This window comes from Manis javanica, chromosome 10, assembly GCF_040802235.1.
Source record: "Manis javanica isolate MJ-LG chromosome 10, MJ_LKY, whole genome shotgun sequence".
Lineage (NCBI taxonomy): Eukaryota > Metazoa > Chordata > Mammalia > Pholidota > Manidae > Manis > Manis javanica.
This window is the reverse complement of record NC_133165.1, coordinates 98,838,274-98,856,789: the sequence shown is the minus strand read 5'-3', so window position 1 is coordinate 98,856,789 and position 18,516 is coordinate 98,838,274. Positions and strand designations below refer to the sequence as shown.

Below are 18,516 nucleotides of genomic sequence, written 5' to 3'. Positions count from 1 at the left end.
CTAAGTTTCTGCCTCCTTCTGCCAGGCCACTCCCCCTGTGTGGGTTCCCTTCTTACCAAGCCTGGGCTCTGACTCTCCATTCTGGGCCACTGCCCATGTGGACACCATCCTAACCCTGCCTGGGCACCAGCATGCCATGAGGGCTTGCCCCCAAATGCAGACACCACCACTATCCTGCTTAGATTCTGATACCCAACTCTGGGCCACTGCAGACCACCCCCTCCAGTAAAGGTGTGTATGCCATCCCACTTTTCTCCATCTAATGACTTCAGGACTGCATTGCTCGTGGAGTGAAAGAGAAGAGGGAAAGAGAATGGCTGGCCATCTCATGTCTGAGATCCTCTACTTATGGTGTAGGTTGTTCTTTCAGAACTTTGATCATTTTCTTAAATTCTTTAAAGTAATTTTGAATTTTAGGGTACAGTTTTCAAATCCTTTGGGGCCACATTTAAAATTTTATTTTCATTAGCTGTTAAGCATTCATTTTCATTTCTTCTTTTTTTCTTTTTTTCTTTTTGTAGTGTCTTTAAATGGGGTTCCATCCAAATCTTTTTTTGCTTCCCATGTTTAAATGAAAAACGATATCCTGGACTGTTCAGAAGCGCTTCCCGCGTGAGAGCAGCCATGAGCCAGAGTAGCTGTTCCGGAGTCACAGCTCAAGGACTTTGTCCTTTGTTTTTACCACCAAGTATTAAGAAATAAGGGTACTTCTCCACTCCCTACCATCTCTTGGGTATTCTCCAGCGTTCCCTGCTCCTTGCCTCCCTAAGTGGTGCTCTCACATTTGAAAACTGTAATTTTCTCTTACTGTATTCAAGGTCTCCCTCCTCGGGACCTGTGCCTTCCACACCACTCCCACCTTCCCATCATAGGAAATGATTTTCTCCCGGAGATCTCCAGTGTTTTCACCCTGTTCAATTTGGATTCTGCTCCTCAAAGTTTATTTTCAGGATGAGTGTCTAGCCTACTAAAAGCCTCTCTCTCTCTCTCTCTCTCTCTCTCTCTCTCTCTCTCTCTCTCTCTCTGGAGAACCCTGACTCATATACCTCATCAACCAGCCTCTCACCGCTGTTGTAGCCAACACTGGCCTTTCTACCATTTAGAAGAGCCTTAGTAGATTTTCATACCTTCTTCCCTCTGCCTGCAATAACAACTCCTATCTCATTACTTTGCCTTATTTCCTTCACAGAACTTAACCATCATCAGAAATTGTACTATTTTTCGGTTGCCTACAATCATCTCCTCCACAGGATGGAAGCATCCTGAGGGTAAGATGTTGCCTTCAGCACTGCTGGAACTTTGGCACCTGGGATGGTGTCTGGTTCACATCTTACACATATTTGCGAAATGAATTTAGAATACTTACTAATACCAGCACTAGCACTAGAGTCCCTGAAAATGGGGACGTTTCTTATTTTCTAAAGAGAAATGCAATGACCTAATAGATAAAAGTTATGATATCTGTAAGAGAAGGAGAAATCCCTTGCTTTCCATAATTTGTTTTCATCTTAACATGAAATTTTGGGTTTTATTGTTATTTGGATATTTGCAAGGGTGATAAAGGTCAGGGGCAAAGGGTACAAAGAGATTGAACTGCTTACTTTTGGATACTTCCTCTGACATTTCTTTGAAATGCTAACGATGCTTTGAATAACTATGTGATTGGAATTCACACATATTTAGTTCTGCACCTTGGCATGAAATATCCACTTATCAAAAGAGAAGTGTGAAATTCAAGGAGACAAGTTATGAAAACAGTTTAATGTATGCACTTTGCCTGAATTCATCTAAAGAAATAGTAAGAAAATGCAAAACTTTCCAAAGTATGCTTTTAATAGTATATAAGCAAAAACAAAGGAGTAAATCCCATATGTTTGCCATGTCAAAATAATCTTTATTGAGTGCCTAATACAATCAATTACTACTATATTTCTTTGTAGAAATGAAACCCCCTAGATTAAAATTTATTATTGTAATAATAGAAACATACATTTAATGTGTTCTGTGCCACAGGCATTGTTCTAACTGCTTTAGTTCTATTATTTCATTCAGTCTTCACAACACTTACAGTTATATACTGTCATCATTTCCAGATGTGAAAATATAAACACTGAGAATTCATTTTGAAGAATGTATTAATTCTTCCTTAAGAACTGGAATACAGGCTGAACCAGTTATCTATTGCCACATATCAAACCATCCCAAAATTTAATGGCTTCCAGTAACGGCCATGTATTTACTCATGATGCTGGCGGGTGCTTTCTTCGGGTGTGGGCCAGCCTCCTGTGATCTTGGCTAGGCTTGCTCATGTGTCTCTGGTCTGTTGGCATGTTGGCCTGGGGTTGGTTGTGGATTGCCTCACTCAGTGTCTGGAAGTGGGCTGGCTGGCTATCAGCCAAGGTAGCAGGGTGGCTGGGGTATGAACCATGCCTTTTTGTGTGTGTGTTTGTTTTGATGCTTGACATCTTGGGACCTTGCTGACCCTGGAGGGCCTGTGCCTCTCAAGGCTGGCTAATTCTTAGAGATAGTAAACAACTTGCCTGCAAACATGCCCCTCAAATGCAAACCAGCCCAGAGCTATAATCCAACCACTTCCTTTATCAGGCTCTCACATTCTGTGCCACTATTCACCTGCCCTAATAATGCCAGGGCCAGGTACCAGACAGCTAGCAATGTTCCCAGGCACGAGAGCCTGCTGAAATGATTCAAACTAGCCAGTCCTAAGGCTGCTTACCCTGTTTCACCCATTCCTTCCTATAGAAACCACAAGAAAGGCTATTACTCACTTTTTCCCAAGCTCATTCTGACTCATGACCAACGCTGGTGCTTCCCTATGTGTCCCTTCCCCAAAAGGGGCAGGGGTAGGCATGGCATGTTCCCTCCTCTTGGGATCTATGAATACAACAATCTGTCTTCTCAAAGGCAGTTGTCTCCTGATCCGTTAGCCTCATCATACTTGAAAAATAATGAAACCTACAGTTTCAAACAGCTGGGTGGTGTGTTATTTCATCATCTGGCACACCAGCCTGGGCTTGTTCACGTGGCAGCTAGGTTCCAAGACCAGCAAGAGCAAGCCCCATTGCACACGTACTTTTCAAGTCTATGCTTTATCATTGACCAAAGCCAGGCACACGGTCACGCCCAGGGTCGTGTGAGAGGAATGGATACAGGGTGGGGAGTGGCTGCAGGGAGCCATTGCAGTCAGATTAGGGTCATATCTGCAGTCAGTCCACAGAACAGGCATTTCAGGAGATTTCAAATCATTATCTTTGATTGAAGTAATCCTGAGAGTTTGGCCACTGAAATAAGCAAGTAATGTTTGCCTTTTCACAATTATTTTGTCAAATGTTACCAACTATCATAATGCTAAGAACTGTTATTCAGAAGACTAAGCTTATAAGCTAATAACTAAAATCTCTTTTACTTAGGGAAGTGACTGGTTGTCACTAAAGGGCTTAGACAATATAAAGCATTTTCGGGGTTATGATTATAGTCATTTTGGTCAAATCACAGAGGGTATGGTAATCTAATAATAATATTCACAACAATTCTTAGTATTAGCTTGCTTCCACGAAGCAGGAAAAAATAAAAATAATAACTTTGTTAGTCCACTTATTCCAAATCAAATTCCAGAAACAGTTGTAAACAGTAGAAACACATCCCTACTCACAAAGGTTATACTTGTGGGTCTTTGAACCCTAAATTGTTCTTTTATCTTAATATCCAGGCCAGTGAATATGGGAATTTGAATGACATTAGTCTGAAAGTCATTTCACTGAGTTTAACCACTGAAGTTTTGGTTAAGTGGGAAACTTCATCCTTAAATTGTCTGTGTTAATTTTGATGTCTGAAGTATGGATGTAATGGACCATAAGCTCCAGCCTTTAGAAAGAGTTCGAAGCTGCCTTGTCTCATTCTCTACCCACTATTCTACCCCAAGAAGGGTCTCTGTTGTGAGTTGAGGACAAAATGCAGTTATCGGGGACACGGTGTTGCTATCCCAGAAAGGGATGGAGTTTTTGCAAGAAAATAACATAATCATAATAGTATTGGATGGGAGTAGGTGGGTTCTTCTTTAGATTGTTATCTCTTGGCCTCTCTTCCTATTACTTTTCTTTCTTCGTCTCAGGATACCATTGTGATAGGTCTGAGCAGGGGGACATCTGTTTGGAAAAGCAGAACAGGAGCCAGGGTGAGGTCAGGGGACATGCACAGCCAGAAGCCAACCTGCTTCTATCAGCTCCTATGCAGAAAACAGCATAGGGACCTGGGACCAACCTGCAGTAAGGAGAGTCGGTTTGTCTGTAGCATCTTCTGGGCAAATGTCTATTGAGATTTATTGTGGTTACTAATTTATTTCAATATGTGAATTTCATATTCTGACCATATCACTTTCTATTAGAAAGTCATGATTATTATTAATCATTTCACAAGATTGTTATGAGGATCAAATGAGATGATATAAATATAATTCCTAATACAGTGCTTACTACATAGCACATACTAGTAAATGTTACTTGTTAATATATTAAAACTTTTGTGTTTGTAGTTTATAAAAATAAATGACTTCTTTAAATTGTGAGGCAGCAAGTCAACTTTGGATTTATTAACTACCACGGTGCCCATATTTGGCTTTTTCATTAGATTGGGCTATGAACTTATTGGGTAATTTAACTTTAGATTGTGGCAAATATTTGTTTACATGAATTAAAATGAGGAATTAAAAAAGTAAACTGACTTTCTGTGCTAAATTCTTTGCCCGGGTTTTTACACAATATATGTTTAAAAGACAAATTAGGCCATAAAAAAAGCATGGTATATTTTAAATCCACAGAATATTTATGCTTTATCTTAGAAAGAATTATAAAGCAATAAAAATGACCTTTTTTCTTTGGTTTCTTTTCTGTATTACATTTTCAAAGATCAGAAGAAATGAAAAAATAACTAAATGCTATTTCAGAGAAGAAAGAAAAAGATAGCTTTGTGTAATAGCTCAATCAGTTCATCAGCTTCTTATAAAGGAGTCTTGCTTTTCAGTGATATTATGGATTACATTGTTTGCCTACGTTAAGCCTGAACAAATCCTTTTTGTCTAAATTGTATAATCTGTGTAGAATTATTCTTAATGCTATATTTAAAGTAAGACTATCAGGATTATTACCTTCAATTACTTCTAATTATACTTCTTAAGATTTTGTTCTTGAATTTTTTTTGCCGGGAGATGGGCAAAGGAATGTCATTATATATAATCTTGATTTATTTGCCTGATGTCCTACTGCAAGGGTTTGGATGGAGGTGTTTCGCTCTAAGAAAGCCCAATTTTGTTACTCACTGTACAACATATGCCTGGTACTGAGGGAGAAGGGCATGCAATTATTCAATTAATACTTAATTCATGCCTTTGAAATGTTCTTTAAGGGATATCAGGAAGCTATGATTCATACACATACACGAAGGCATTTTATATGTGACACTGTATGGTCACAAGCTTCTGCCCAAGGGAGGATATCGTTGTGTAGTCATAAATTAAATGTCTGGATATTGCACTAGTTCCAAAGGGCTGCTACCATACAAGGGCTTTTGGCATCCCTTGTAAACAAATGTCCTGACACTCTCTTCTCTTTCGCAGATGAGCTCTCTCAACAAGAGGACAGTGATCCCCCAAAAGAATATGATCCCGGGCAGTTTGCAGGCCTTCTGCATGGATCCTCTCCAGCCTGTGAGTCCCCTGAAAATCCATTTCATCTCTATCGGAAAAGAAATGAGTGTGAAGAAGAACAAGATGAAATCAATTTGGCAAATAGTCCTTTGCCTTCCAAGCAGTCTCCAGTAGAAAACAACTCAGAACCTCTGGTAAAGAAAATTAAACCCAAAGTGGTCAGTAGAACCATTTTTCACAAAAAGAGCAACCAAGTTGAGAACCATACCATTGTTGGCGCAAGAACAGTTAGAAGCGGATCCCGGAATGGGGACCAGTGGATAGTGAACCCCGGGGGATTTGTGGAGAGAGCCTGTACACTGGGCAGAATAAGGTCACTGCCAAAAGCCCTAATCGACATGCACTTATCAAAATCGGTCTCTAAATCGGATTCTGATCTCATTGCCTACCCTTCAAGTGAGAAAACATCAAGAGTTAACTGGAGCGCGTCGTCAGCTGCTGAACGCAGTTCTAAAGGGAATTCTGAAAGGGCGCCATCCTTCACTTCTGAATGGGAAGAGGTAAACCTTGCTCCTCTCGTTGTTCTTTATAATAAGGCCCTGGAACTGAAGAAAGTTTAGGGGGAGGACATTCAGCCTTGTAAGTCTTTCAGAGGCAAAATAATAACAACAAGCACCTACAGCTCCAAGCAGAAAGGAAGGGCTCGGGGATAATACTTGATAATTTTACAGCAAGTGTAAAAACAAACACAGTTTTACGTGTGTGGGGAAATCTCTTGTTTCCATAGGAATTGGTATCAAGCATAAGTAATAACTAGCTATGAGGTACAAGAGAATGTCCGCATCACGTCCTCCAAATGCTGCAGCTGCCAAATTGAGAAAAACCTTCATATTTTTGCTTCTATATCATATTGCTACTTCTAAACTCTTTGTTAGCTCATCTCACTTCTTTAAAATGTCTTACATTTCAGAAAAGCTTCCTATAATCTTAACCTTAATGGTAAACAAAATGGTCCTGGTTTTTCTCTAAGTGCCATACTATAAACACAAATTACTTAGTATTTCCCTTTACACCTATCAGAGGCACATTAAAGAAAGAATGTGTTGAGGTCAAGTACCACCAATTTAAGTTCTACTTAAAGACAAAGTCTTTAATTTCATAAAAGTATTGAGAAGTAAGTGTCCTTGTAAGGTAATAAAGTATTATCCTTTGTCCCTAAGGAGGACCTCATCATAAAATAAAAAAGTTTCTTGCATTTTCTTGAATTCTTTCAAAGAATGGACCACACTCTCCCTTGATGTTTCATTCTAACATGTCACATTTTGTCTCTCAAAAGGCTGTGCCAGTTGGATCAGGTTTTGAAGCACATAGGTCAGTATAATATTCTGAGAACTAGAAATGTCTGATATTGACATTCTGAATTGAGCTGTTCAGGAAAAACACTGAATCTGTTTACATCTGTTTCAGGGTGAACAAAATGGGATATTTAAATAATGCTTATTGTCCTTTTCTGAAACCTGCTGTCTTACTCAGATTGCTAGGATGATGAGGAAGGGGATTAAACCTTAAATGGCTAGTTTAGACAGTCCTGCCTTCCTATAAATTCCATATTTGTAAATTGATAGCTGACTTGAGTCTACCAACCATTTCTTACATTTATTAACTGTATGAGTAACATCTGAAATCCTTTTTGGAATGAGACAGGATTAATTAACATTTAACTTATCACTGAGAATTTAAGTTTGTTCCATGTTTAGATTCCTGTGATTACATGCCACAAATCTGCTTGTGGCTGGTGAAGCCATTTAGTAAGAAGCTGGTTCCAACAGCTATGCCCACAAACTGAAACCTGCCCCTTCACCAGTCAGATGAGATGCATGCTCCAGACGAAGAGGAAGGATGTCTGAGAGGATACACGGCGTCACAGGAACTTATTCTTAGCCCATTCCCCTTCTGAGTTTAAAGAATACACAATTCCTAATTTACTGTTCATGCAGATACAAAGTTCATTTTATGAAATACAAAGGAAAGGCAAGCTGGTTTTAAAAGCTTAAGAAAGGAAAACATAATTTATCTTTTTAAAAGCAATTCAAAACTCGTCTGCTTTTCTCTAAACCTTTCTCAATCAGTCTCTCAATTGTAGTATTGCACTGGTAATATGAGGAATATATGCTCCTGCTGTTTGAAAGGTGTTTTAAAAAGCAATACAAAAAGTTAATGTAATAAATCATTTATATGGTTTTTTGTTTCTCACAGATTGACAAAATAATGAATTCCATAGATGTTGGAATTAACAGTGAACTTGAAGAAATGAACGGTAAGAGCACAAGTAAGGAAGCATCTATTCTATGTTATACCAAGAACTAGTTAGAAAATGTTGGGAGTCTACATGATTTCATGTTTTATCAAAATTATTTCCTTCCACCCATATCAAACAACCGTGACCTCTAAAAATAGCAGTTGTAAGTATACTGATTAAGCAAATTGAGGGATTTTTTTCCCCATGTGCTATTTTACTTCACCAGCTAACATTAATGGAGTTTCAACTTTATATAGAGCTAAGTATGAAGCACTTAGAAGTATTGAAGTATATGATGACTTAATACAGTACTGCTCATTCAGTGAAATGTTCCATTTATCGTGGCCAAAGTGATTTATCACCTTCTCCTAAATTGTAACCTCCAGTGTGGCAAGAACCATGGGTTACTCATCTTTGTGGATTCCAGAATACTCAGCAGAATGTCTGACAAGTAGTGGGTTTGGCAATCATATTTATCATGTTACCCCTAGGAGGTATTGTTTCCTTACCTACAATTAAAGCTCAGAGTAGAAGGTCATCTGGAACTTTATTTTAAGACTTTTTCACTTAATAGTGATGGCTGATGTCAAATACCAGAGAGCTAAACCTAAAAGTAATAGTAAAATTCATACTAAAGAAACTGCTATTCTGGAAAGAGCCGAAAGACCTGGCTCCATTTCTACCCTGAGAGTGAGTAGTGGTGTAGCTATAGATCAGATGGCTCTATATAGAATTTGGAGTTAAAATAGATTATTTCTAAGCTCTCAGGAGAACCTATGTTTACATTAGTGACATTTGATATTTCTGTAAAGATAATAAAATTAAGGTCTTCAAGAGAGACAAGCTTAAATATATCATAGGGAAACAGTTATGGGATTTTGTGGCCCTTTGACTAGTCGCCAGGATCTTTTAACCAGCGTTCCAAGTGGCCCTTAAGCACAGGAAAGTTGGCTGATGGCTCTCTTATGGTCCCGTGGGCCTGGGTGGATAAGAAGTAACATTGAAATCAGAGGTTACAATCACTGAAGGGAATCTTCAGGTCTAAATGAAATTTTTGGAGGAGCACCTCACTCATTTCTCCTATGCTGGAACAAGTGAGAACTTAAATTATTCTAATATGGCTGGGTCCTATGTAAATTAAGTGATATATATTTTTAAAGGTTTAAATAATTATTTTCTGAAATGCATATTTGTTTTAGATTTTAAAAACTGAAAAATTATGAGTGAAGTACCAAAATTATGTGCTTATGTTTAGTGATACAGTATGATAGGAGCTCTGTGGTAGCCTCTGCAGCCAGGTTTCTCACACAGAAAAGCTGATAAACATTAAGGACTTTTCTAGTATCCAAAGTACTAGCTCAGGAGGGTACGATGCCACATCAATCTTTCGGACATACTTACAGAATAATTTCAAGAAAGCTTTAGGAATGCAGATTTTTGATTAATGTGGAGGTAAGAATTAATTTTCTTATCAATAATAAATTGCCTGGCCCTGACAATGTTCAAGCAGAGACTTAGTGCTTCTCTGGTGACAGACTTAGATGACATTGAACACTGATGTTCTAAAATTCTTCAGATAATACCATAGTATTGTACAAATACCATAAACATGATTATAGTGAAAATAAGGGTAAATGTTAAACATGCCACTTGGGCAAATTGCCTTTGAAGGGCATTTTAATGCTGCACAAATCCACAGATTATTTTCCCTTAGTTCTCCTCTTTCTAACTCTTGTGCCTCCATCCATCCCGCTGTTTTTATTTACTATTTTTCTACAGTGATAATGAAAGTGAAAATAGAGACTCAGTCCCCAAAGTATCGTTACTATTAACATAGACTAGTTCTGTATGTGCCTTAATTTTCACCTCTAAATTACATACTAATTATGCACTGATTGACCATAATATGCTGCACTCCAATTGGCCATTAGGCCACTTGTGAATTACAGCTTTGCTGGGCTGCAGGTTTTTTGCTCTTGAAACTAGATAGAGCTACAGAAGTGATAAACAACTCCATGAAGATGACATTCTGTAAATGTATTGGGTACTAAGTGTGGTCCAGAAACCACAATGTGAAATAAAAAGTCACACAGATGTGATTTCAAACCTCAACTTTATTTGCACTAGTTGCTTGATCTTTGACAACTCACACAGTTACTCTAGTGACAGAAATGGGGATGAAAATATAGGATCATTGTAGAGATGTGCAATGGCATATAGGTAGTCTGGCACATGTAGATATGTACTGAATTTTAGTTCCTCCCTTGCCCTACTATGAGAGACATGTTTTGTTTGACACTGTGGGCATATCAAGATAAATATCCATCAACTCTTCCTTTAAGAACTTTATGGTGTCAGCTAGTCTCACAGTCTTCATGTTAAATTTTCTGTATTTCCTGGAATAGCAATGTGTAAGTTTTAATTTAGGTAGTAACAAGCCCAACAGTCAGTCAGTACCAGAGAAGAGTAATTACTAAAAAAGAGCATAAAACCCCAGGGTACACTGACAAAGAAAAGAGAAAAATCTAGAAGGTGTTGATTTAAATGGTTTAAATTATTTTTTTATAAAATCTGAGTATCTTCTTCTCTTAACAATGTGCTCGAGATGAGTAATGAAATTAGCAGGAAGTTAAATTGAGGATGACCATTAAGAAATACTAATTTTCTGAGTGTGTGTTGTCAGCATCTAGAATTTTGTGTTGGAAACCCACTGAACCAAGCACCATGCCTGGCATTAACAGAGCTGCATAGCTTTTTTTTTTTTTACTTTTGATGCCTAAGATTATATTTTCCATTGTTTTACAATATGATTGAAGTAGTTTTTTAAATTAATTAATTAATTAAATTTTATTTTGGTATCATTAATGTACAATTACTTAAACAACATTATGGTTATTAGACTCCCATTATCAAGTCCCCCCTACATACTCCATTACAGTCACTGTCCATCAGTAGAGCTGCATAGTTTTATGAGCATCTATGATGCTTGTTGCTAAAAACCTCTGAAGGCGATTGGGAGAATAAAATCATAAGCAATGGAGATACATAATGGATTGACATTACATTTTCCACACCCTGGCCCATTTTATTTCATTGTTTTTGTATGCCCTCCCTCACATCTACATATTTGCAATTTCAGGTGTTTTGTTAACGAAATACTGGACTATGAAGGTTTTTGGAACTCTCATCACTCCTGAAAATATGAACCTGGTTAAAATCTGAGCAGTTTTTATGAATAATCTAACTAGTTTGACTTACAGAAACTAATTTCCTCTTTTTAAAAATTTTCTCAGCAGTTACATAATAGTTTGAATCTTATCTGGCAACCCTAACTGTCCAGGACTAAGATTAGAAATAAAAGTAAATAAAATTTACTGAATTTATTTTATGTTAATTCCTTAGGTTGTCACTCAAAATACTATTAGTGGGTAATTTTCACAAAAAAGCTCCTTGTTTCCCACTTGAAATCAGACTTGAATGTCAAGCAAATTAGATTGGCAGTAGGATTCAATTACATTGAATACCTCATATTATACAGAACAACTTATTCTTTGGTGGTGCTGGCAATGTGATGTGTTAGTATATTCTACATCTCAAATAACACCATGTATAGGATTTTTTCAGAAAACAGTTTTGAAGTTAGATGGACTTGGCTTCAGATTCCAGCATTGCAATTCACTGGCTTTGTGACCTCTTTGATCTCAATTTCCTTCCCTATAAATTCAGATTTTTAACAGCCACCTCATAAAACTGCTACCAAATTAAATTATATACTTGTACTACTATAGCCTAGAACACAGCAGGTGATCAATAAATATAAATTCTCTTACCTTTTTATCCACATATGCCTGACTTGTTTATCTAATTACAGCATATGGGAAATCTTGCTTCTCTTTTTGATCAGTAAGAATTGTAGTTGATGTAACTACTCATATTCTAAGCTGTTTTCATGCAGAATCTTTCTTGAAGTTTTGTTCTTAACCATTCTCCTGTATCTTCACAAGAAAGCACTTTCCAATTAGGAAATTTACCATGTTTATTGGGACTACTTCAGAGTGTCACACTTTCCAAGAATCAGGTTGACAATCTTCTTGATGAGATTGAGGATCACTTAAAGGAATTAAGCCAACTATTACCTCCATTTATTATTACCCAACAGCAAATATGCAGAGTAATCAAATGCCCAGGGTTTGTAACATGGGGGTAGCAGATAGTCTAATAAACACCCTCCTATTTCTAAATTGGCTTTAATAATTTCTTGCCATATTAAACAGACTTCAGGTGCATGGACTGTATTAGATTGATCTCAAGTACATGAATATAAAAAAGTAATATTTAGTTAAAAGTTACTTTTTAAGCCTGATATTTTCCCCCCCACATTTAAGGCTAAATTGTATTGAAAAAGAAATATTCTAGAGTCTTATCTTTTAAAACCCTACTTCTGCCAATATATGAATTCCACCTAAATTTTAAGTATAAATGAAAACTATTAAAATAAATTTGTAAAGGTTTTTATCATAGAGTATGAGGTCTACATTGGATAGATAAAGCATGATTCTTAAGTTAATTGCTGGAGAATATGTAGCTCTGAAAGCAGTTGCTAACATTAATCTGAAACCCTGCTTTCTAAATTTTTGCTTCTCTTTCTTTAAGAGGCTGAGAGCCAGGTTATAGTCCAGAGTCGTTCATAGCTATTAGAGACCCTCCATGGAGAGTTCTTGGAATTTACGAACTCACTAAGGCAGAGTAATTGTCCTCTCTTCTGATAAACTGCACCTTCTCCCTGGTCTATAGGAACATGCCCTTTCCCAAAGAAGAGCTCTCTCTGGGTAGCGCGGGCAGACATCTCCACGGCTCTGGGAGCTGCTCCTCCTGTTTGGGTGGCTCCAGGCCCCTGATACTTGCTCCCATGGTTCCTGAGCTTCATCAGGAGGTACTTAGCTACTGATGCAGCCAATAGCTGGCCTCCTCTTGAGGTTGCTGAGGGGAACGTCATTCCTCAAACTCTAGGAGAACACTTTAAAAAAGATGTATTTACAGTTTCCCAGAGCTTCCGTATTGGAGAAGTGACAAGGAGGAAAGAAGCTGAAATGCATTCCATTCTTACTCTATGTCAGATGCTGTGCAGTTTACTCTTGTGAATATTTTTGCATTCAATTCTCAAAATACTCAGTGAGGGATTATACCCATTTATAGATGAAGAAAGGTTCAGAAACTGTAAATAACTTGTTGAAGTCAAATGCTTCAAACGTAGGTTTGTTTCTTCAAGTCTATACTCCCTTCAGTACATACGTGCTTATACAGAACAACCGAAGCCAGCGCCCTGTTTCTTTCTCGTTAGCTCCAGTCATATTCATATGCACTAAGGCAAGGCAGTTGAGGGTATTTAAGTATGGAACCAACCACTTCCCCTTAGCAAAAACTGTTAGCTCAAACCCCAAAGCCATCCCAAAGCACAGGCCACATGGCCATACATTTAAATGAATCACAACTCTGAATATCCTATAACTCCCCAAAACGAATGCATAAAAGCTAATGATGACCTGGATTTCACTTAGTTTCAGAGCTAGACTTTTCCTTGCCTCCAGTAATATCCCTTTTTCTGTGAACTGTTAAATTGCACATAAAAGTCCCTGTGGAATGTTGTGCAACAGGCATGATTTATTTTTTATTTTTATTTCTTTTTACAGCATCAACTGGGGAAGGTGGGTAGTAGAATACATTAGCACACAAGTACATTATATTGTCTAAATTAAGAATGGACTTATTTTTTTAATTTTATATAATTTACTGAATAACTTATTTTTTTAAGATAGAGTAAATCTAAGAAATCCTTTAATAATGGAATAGCTATGTAAAATTGTGAATTACATTAATTGTTAGGCTAGCATAACTTAACTGTTTAGTGCTTAACCAACCAAACGTGTTCTTACCACAATAGACACTAAACTTTAACACCATTCATTCCAAATAGTCATTAAAAACTAAAATAACCTGCATAATATAGATTATGATCATGAGAGTATGGCTGAGGTTCTCTGGTTTTAAAATTACAAGTAATATTCATATATAAATAAAGTTTTATTTTTTAATGTGTTTGTTTTAATTAAAGTAGTGATATACAGTCTTTTCTTGGTTTCAAGTATACAACACAGTGGTTCAACAGTTAGATACATTATTAAAGCCCCACACCAACTAGTACAGTTACAACCTGTCAACATAGGAAGATGTTACAAAATCACTGGCTGTATTTTCCATGTTGTACTAATATCTGGCCAACTTGTATTATGACTGAGAATTTTTGTGCCCATTTATACCCCTCACCCTTCCCCCAAGCCAATCCCTCCCCTGTGGTAACCACTAGTAACTTCTCAGTGTCTATGAACTACTGCTATTTTGTTCATTTTATTTGGTTTGGTTTTTAGATTCCACAAATAAATGAAATTATATATTTGTCTTTCTCCACTTGGCTTATTTCACTTAGCATAATACCCTCTAGGGCCATCCATGTTGTCACAAATGGCAGAATTTCTTTCTTTTTATGGCTAAATAATATTTCATTGTGTATAGCTACAAACTCTTCTTTATCTGTTCATCTATTGATGGACATTTTGGTTGCTTCCATATCTTGGCTTTTGTAAATAATGTGGCAATAAACATAGGAGTGCATATATCTTTTTGAATCAGGGATTTTGTTTTCTTCAGATAAATTCCTAGAAGTGGGATAACTGAGTTGTATGGTATTTCTATTTTTAGTTTTTTGAGGAGCCTCAGTACTGCTTTCTACAGTGGCTGCACAAATTGACATTCCCACCAACAGCGTAGGAGGGTTCCCATTTCTCCACATCCTCACCAACACTTGTTATTTCCTGTCTTTTGGATGGTGGCCATTCTAACTGGTGTGAGGTGATATCTCATTGTGGTTTCAATTTGCATTTCCCTGATGATTAGTGATGTGGAGTGTCTTTTCATGTGCCTGTTGGCCATCTGTATTTGGAGTATGTCTGTTCAGGTCCTCTACCCATTTTTTAATCAGGTTATTTTATTTTTTGGTGTTGGGGCATATGAGTTCTTTATATATTTTGGATGTTAACCTAAATTGTTTGCATGTATATTCTCTCATACTGTAGGTTGTCTTTTGTTTTTCTGATGGTGTCCTTTGCTGTACAGAAGCTTTTTAGTTTGATGTAGTCCCACTTGTTCATGTTTGATTTTGTTTCCTTTGCCCAAGGAGATGTGTCCAGGAAAAATTGCCCCTGCTTATATTCAAGAGATTTGCCTATGTTTCCTTCTAAGAGTTTTATGGCTTCATGTCTTACATTTAGGTTGTTAATCCATTTTGAGTTTACTTTTATGTATGGAGTTGCACAGTAATCCAGTTTCATTCTCTTGCATGTAATTGTCCAGTTTTCACAACACCAGTTGGTGAAGAGACTGTCATTGCCCCATTGTATATTCATGGCACCTTTGTTGTATAATAATTGACCATATATGCATTGGTTTATATCTGAGCTCTCTATCCTGTTCCATTGATCTATGGGTCTGTGCTTTAGTCAGTACCATATTCCAGCTTTGTAGTATAGCTTGAAATCAGGGGCCATAATACCCCCAGCTTTATTCTTCTTTCTCAAGATTGCTTTGGCTTTTCAGGGTCCTTTGTGGTTCCATATAATTTTATGATTATTTTCCCTAGTTCATTGAAAAATGTCATTGGTATTTTAATAGGGATTCCATTGAATATGTAAATTGCTTTGGGCAGGATGGCCATTTTGACAATATTCTTCTTATCCATGATCATGGGGTAGATTTCCATTTATTTGTGTCTTCTTCATTTTCTCTCATGAGTGTCACAGTTTTCAGAGTACAGGTCTTTTACCTCCTTGATTAGGTTTATTCCTAGTTATTTTACTCTTTTGGATGCAATTTTAAATGGAATTGTATTCCTGATTTCTCTTTCTGCTAGTTCATTGTTAGTACCTAGGAATGCAACAGATTTCTGTGTATTACTTTTGTATCCTGCCACTTGCTGAATCCAGTTATTAATTCTAAGAGTTTTTTTGGTGGAGTCTTTAGGGTTTTTATATATATAATATTATATCATCTGCAAACGGTGACAGTTTAACTTCTGCCTTACTAGTTTGGCTGCCTTATCTTTTTATGTTGTCTGATTGCCTTGGCTAGGACCTCTAATACTATGTTGAATAAAAGTGGTAAGAGTGGACATCCTTGTCTTGTTCCCAATCTTAGAGGACTATCTATCAGCTTTTCACCATTGAGTATTATGTTAGTTTGGGTTTGTCCTATGTGGTCTTTATTATGTTGAGGTATGTACCCTCTATACCATTTTATTTTTATGATGAATGGATGTTGAATTTTGTTAAATGCTCTTGCAGCAGTTATTGAGATCATCTGTGGTTTTCGTCCTTCTTTTTGTTAATGTGATGTTTGACATTGATTTATAAATATTGTACCATCCTTGAATCTCTGGAATAAATCCCATTTGGTCCTGATCGATGATTCTTTTGATGTCTTTTAATTTGCTTGCTAATATTTTGTTGAAGAATTTTGCATCTATGTTCATCAGGGGTATTGGTCTGTAATTTTCTTTTTTCTTTATTTGTATTGTCTTTCTTTGGTGTTGGTGTTAGAGGATGCTGGCCTCATAGAATAAGTTTGGAAGTATTCCTTCCTCTGCTACTTATTGGAATTCTTTTATAAGGATGGATATTAGCTCTTCTTTATATGTTTGGTAGAATTCAGCTGTGAAACCATCTGTTCCTTGAATTTTGTTTTGGGGGAGTTTTTTGATTATCAATTCAATTTCATTACTGGTAATTGGTCTGCTCAGATTTTCTGTTTTTTACTGGGTCAGTCTTGACAGATTGTATTTTTCTAGGAAGTTTCCCATTTCTTCTAGGTTTTCCAGTTTGTTGGCATATAATTTTAAAAGAATTCTCTAATAATTCGTTGTGTTTCTGTGTTATCTATTGTGACCATTCCTTTTTTGTGTCTGATTTTTATTTACTGGTGTACTCTTTTTTTCTTGGTAGGTTTGGCATGGGGTTTATCTATTTTGTTTGTTTTCTCAAAGCACCAGCTCTTGGTTTCATTGCTTTTTTTTCTATTATCTTATTCTTCTCTTTTTAATTTATTTCTGCTCCTATCTTTATTATGTCCCTCCTTCTACCAACTTTGGACTTCGTTTATTCTTCTTTTTCTAGTTTCTTTAATTGTGAGTTTGACTGTTTTTTGGGATTTTTCTTCTTTCTTGAGGTAGGCCTATAGTACTATGTACTTCCCCTCTTATAACAGCTTTTGCAGCATCCCACAAATTTTGGTATATTGTATTTTTGTTTTCATTTGTCTCCGTGTATTTCTTGATTTCTGTTTTAATTTCTTCATTGATCAATTGATTATTTAGAAGTATGTTGTTTAGCCTCCATATGTTTGTGGGCTTTTTGTTTTCTTCATGTAACTTATTTCAGGTTTTATACCATTGTGGTTTGAGAAGTTGCTTGATACAATTTCAATTGTTTTGAATTTATTGAGGCTCTTTTTGGGGCCTAGTACATGATCTGTTCTGGAGAACGTTCCACATACACTTGAGAAAAATTTGTATCCTGATGCTTTTGGGTGGAGTGTTGTGTAGATATCTGTTAAGTCCATCTGACCTAATGTGTTGTTCAGAGCCTCTGTTTCCTTATTTATTTTGTGTCTGGTTGATATGTCTATTGATGTAAGTGGTGTCTTAAAGTCTCCTAAATGAATGAGTTCCAATCTAATTTCCCTTTAGTTCTATTAGTATCTGTTTTACATATTTAGGTGTTCCTGTGTTGGGTGCATAGATATTTATAATGGCTATATCCTCTTTTTGGACTGACCTCTTTATCATTGTTTAATGTTCTTCTTTATCTCTTGTTACTTTCTTTGTTTTGAAGTTTACTTTGTCCTGCTTTTTCCTCTCTATTATTTGCATTATATACTGTTCTATCCCTTCACTTTCAGTCTGTGTATGTTTGGATCTGAAATGAGTTTCTTGTAGGTAACATCTAGATGGGTCTTGTATTTTTATCCGTTCTGCCACTCTGTGTCTTTTGATTGGTGCATTCAGCCCATTTAGATTTAAGGTAATTATTGATAGGTATGTACTTATTGCCATTTTATTTATTGTTTTCTGGTTGTTTTTGTAGTTCCTCTCTTTTCCTTTCTTCTCTCTTATACTCCTCTTGTTAGTTGATGATTTTCTTTAGTGTTGTAACTGAGTTTCTCTATTTTAATTTTTTGTGTATCTATTATAGGCTTTAGGTTTGTGGTTACCATAAGGTTCATGGATAACTTCCTAACTATATAACACTCTGTATTGAGTTGATGACTGTTCTATTTCAAACACAGTCTAAAAGAACTTCTTTTTTTTACTCTTTTTCCTCCTCCACACTTTTTGTATTAGATGTCATAATCTGCATTTTTTGTGTAGCTCTTGACTGATTTTGTATATAGTTTGTTTTACTACTTTTGTTTTGTCTTAATTTTGTATTTACTTGGTAAGTAATTGGTCTTC

The 18,516-nt window shown here is 36.6% G+C and overlaps 1 protein-coding gene across 14 annotated transcripts in view; it reads left to right on the top strand.

The window, feature by feature from the left end:
* Window positions 1-18,516, top strand: part of ANKS1B (ankyrin repeat and sterile alpha motif domain containing 1B) — a 995,298-nt gene that overhangs the window by 542,259 nt on the left and 434,523 nt on the right. For 11 of the 14 annotated variants that reach the window (XM_073213673.1, XM_073213674.1, XM_073213669.1 and 8 more), the window contains exons 13-14: window positions 5,630-6,219; window positions 7,916-7,988. In XM_073213673.1, coding sequence (XP_073069774.1) covers window positions 5,630-6,219; window positions 7,916-7,988 — 663 coding nt within the window. The remainder of the gene's footprint in view (window positions 1-5,629; window positions 6,220-7,915; window positions 7,989-18,516) is intronic. The other 3 variants (XM_073213675.1, XM_073213671.1, XM_073213670.1) reach the window with 1 other exon arrangement.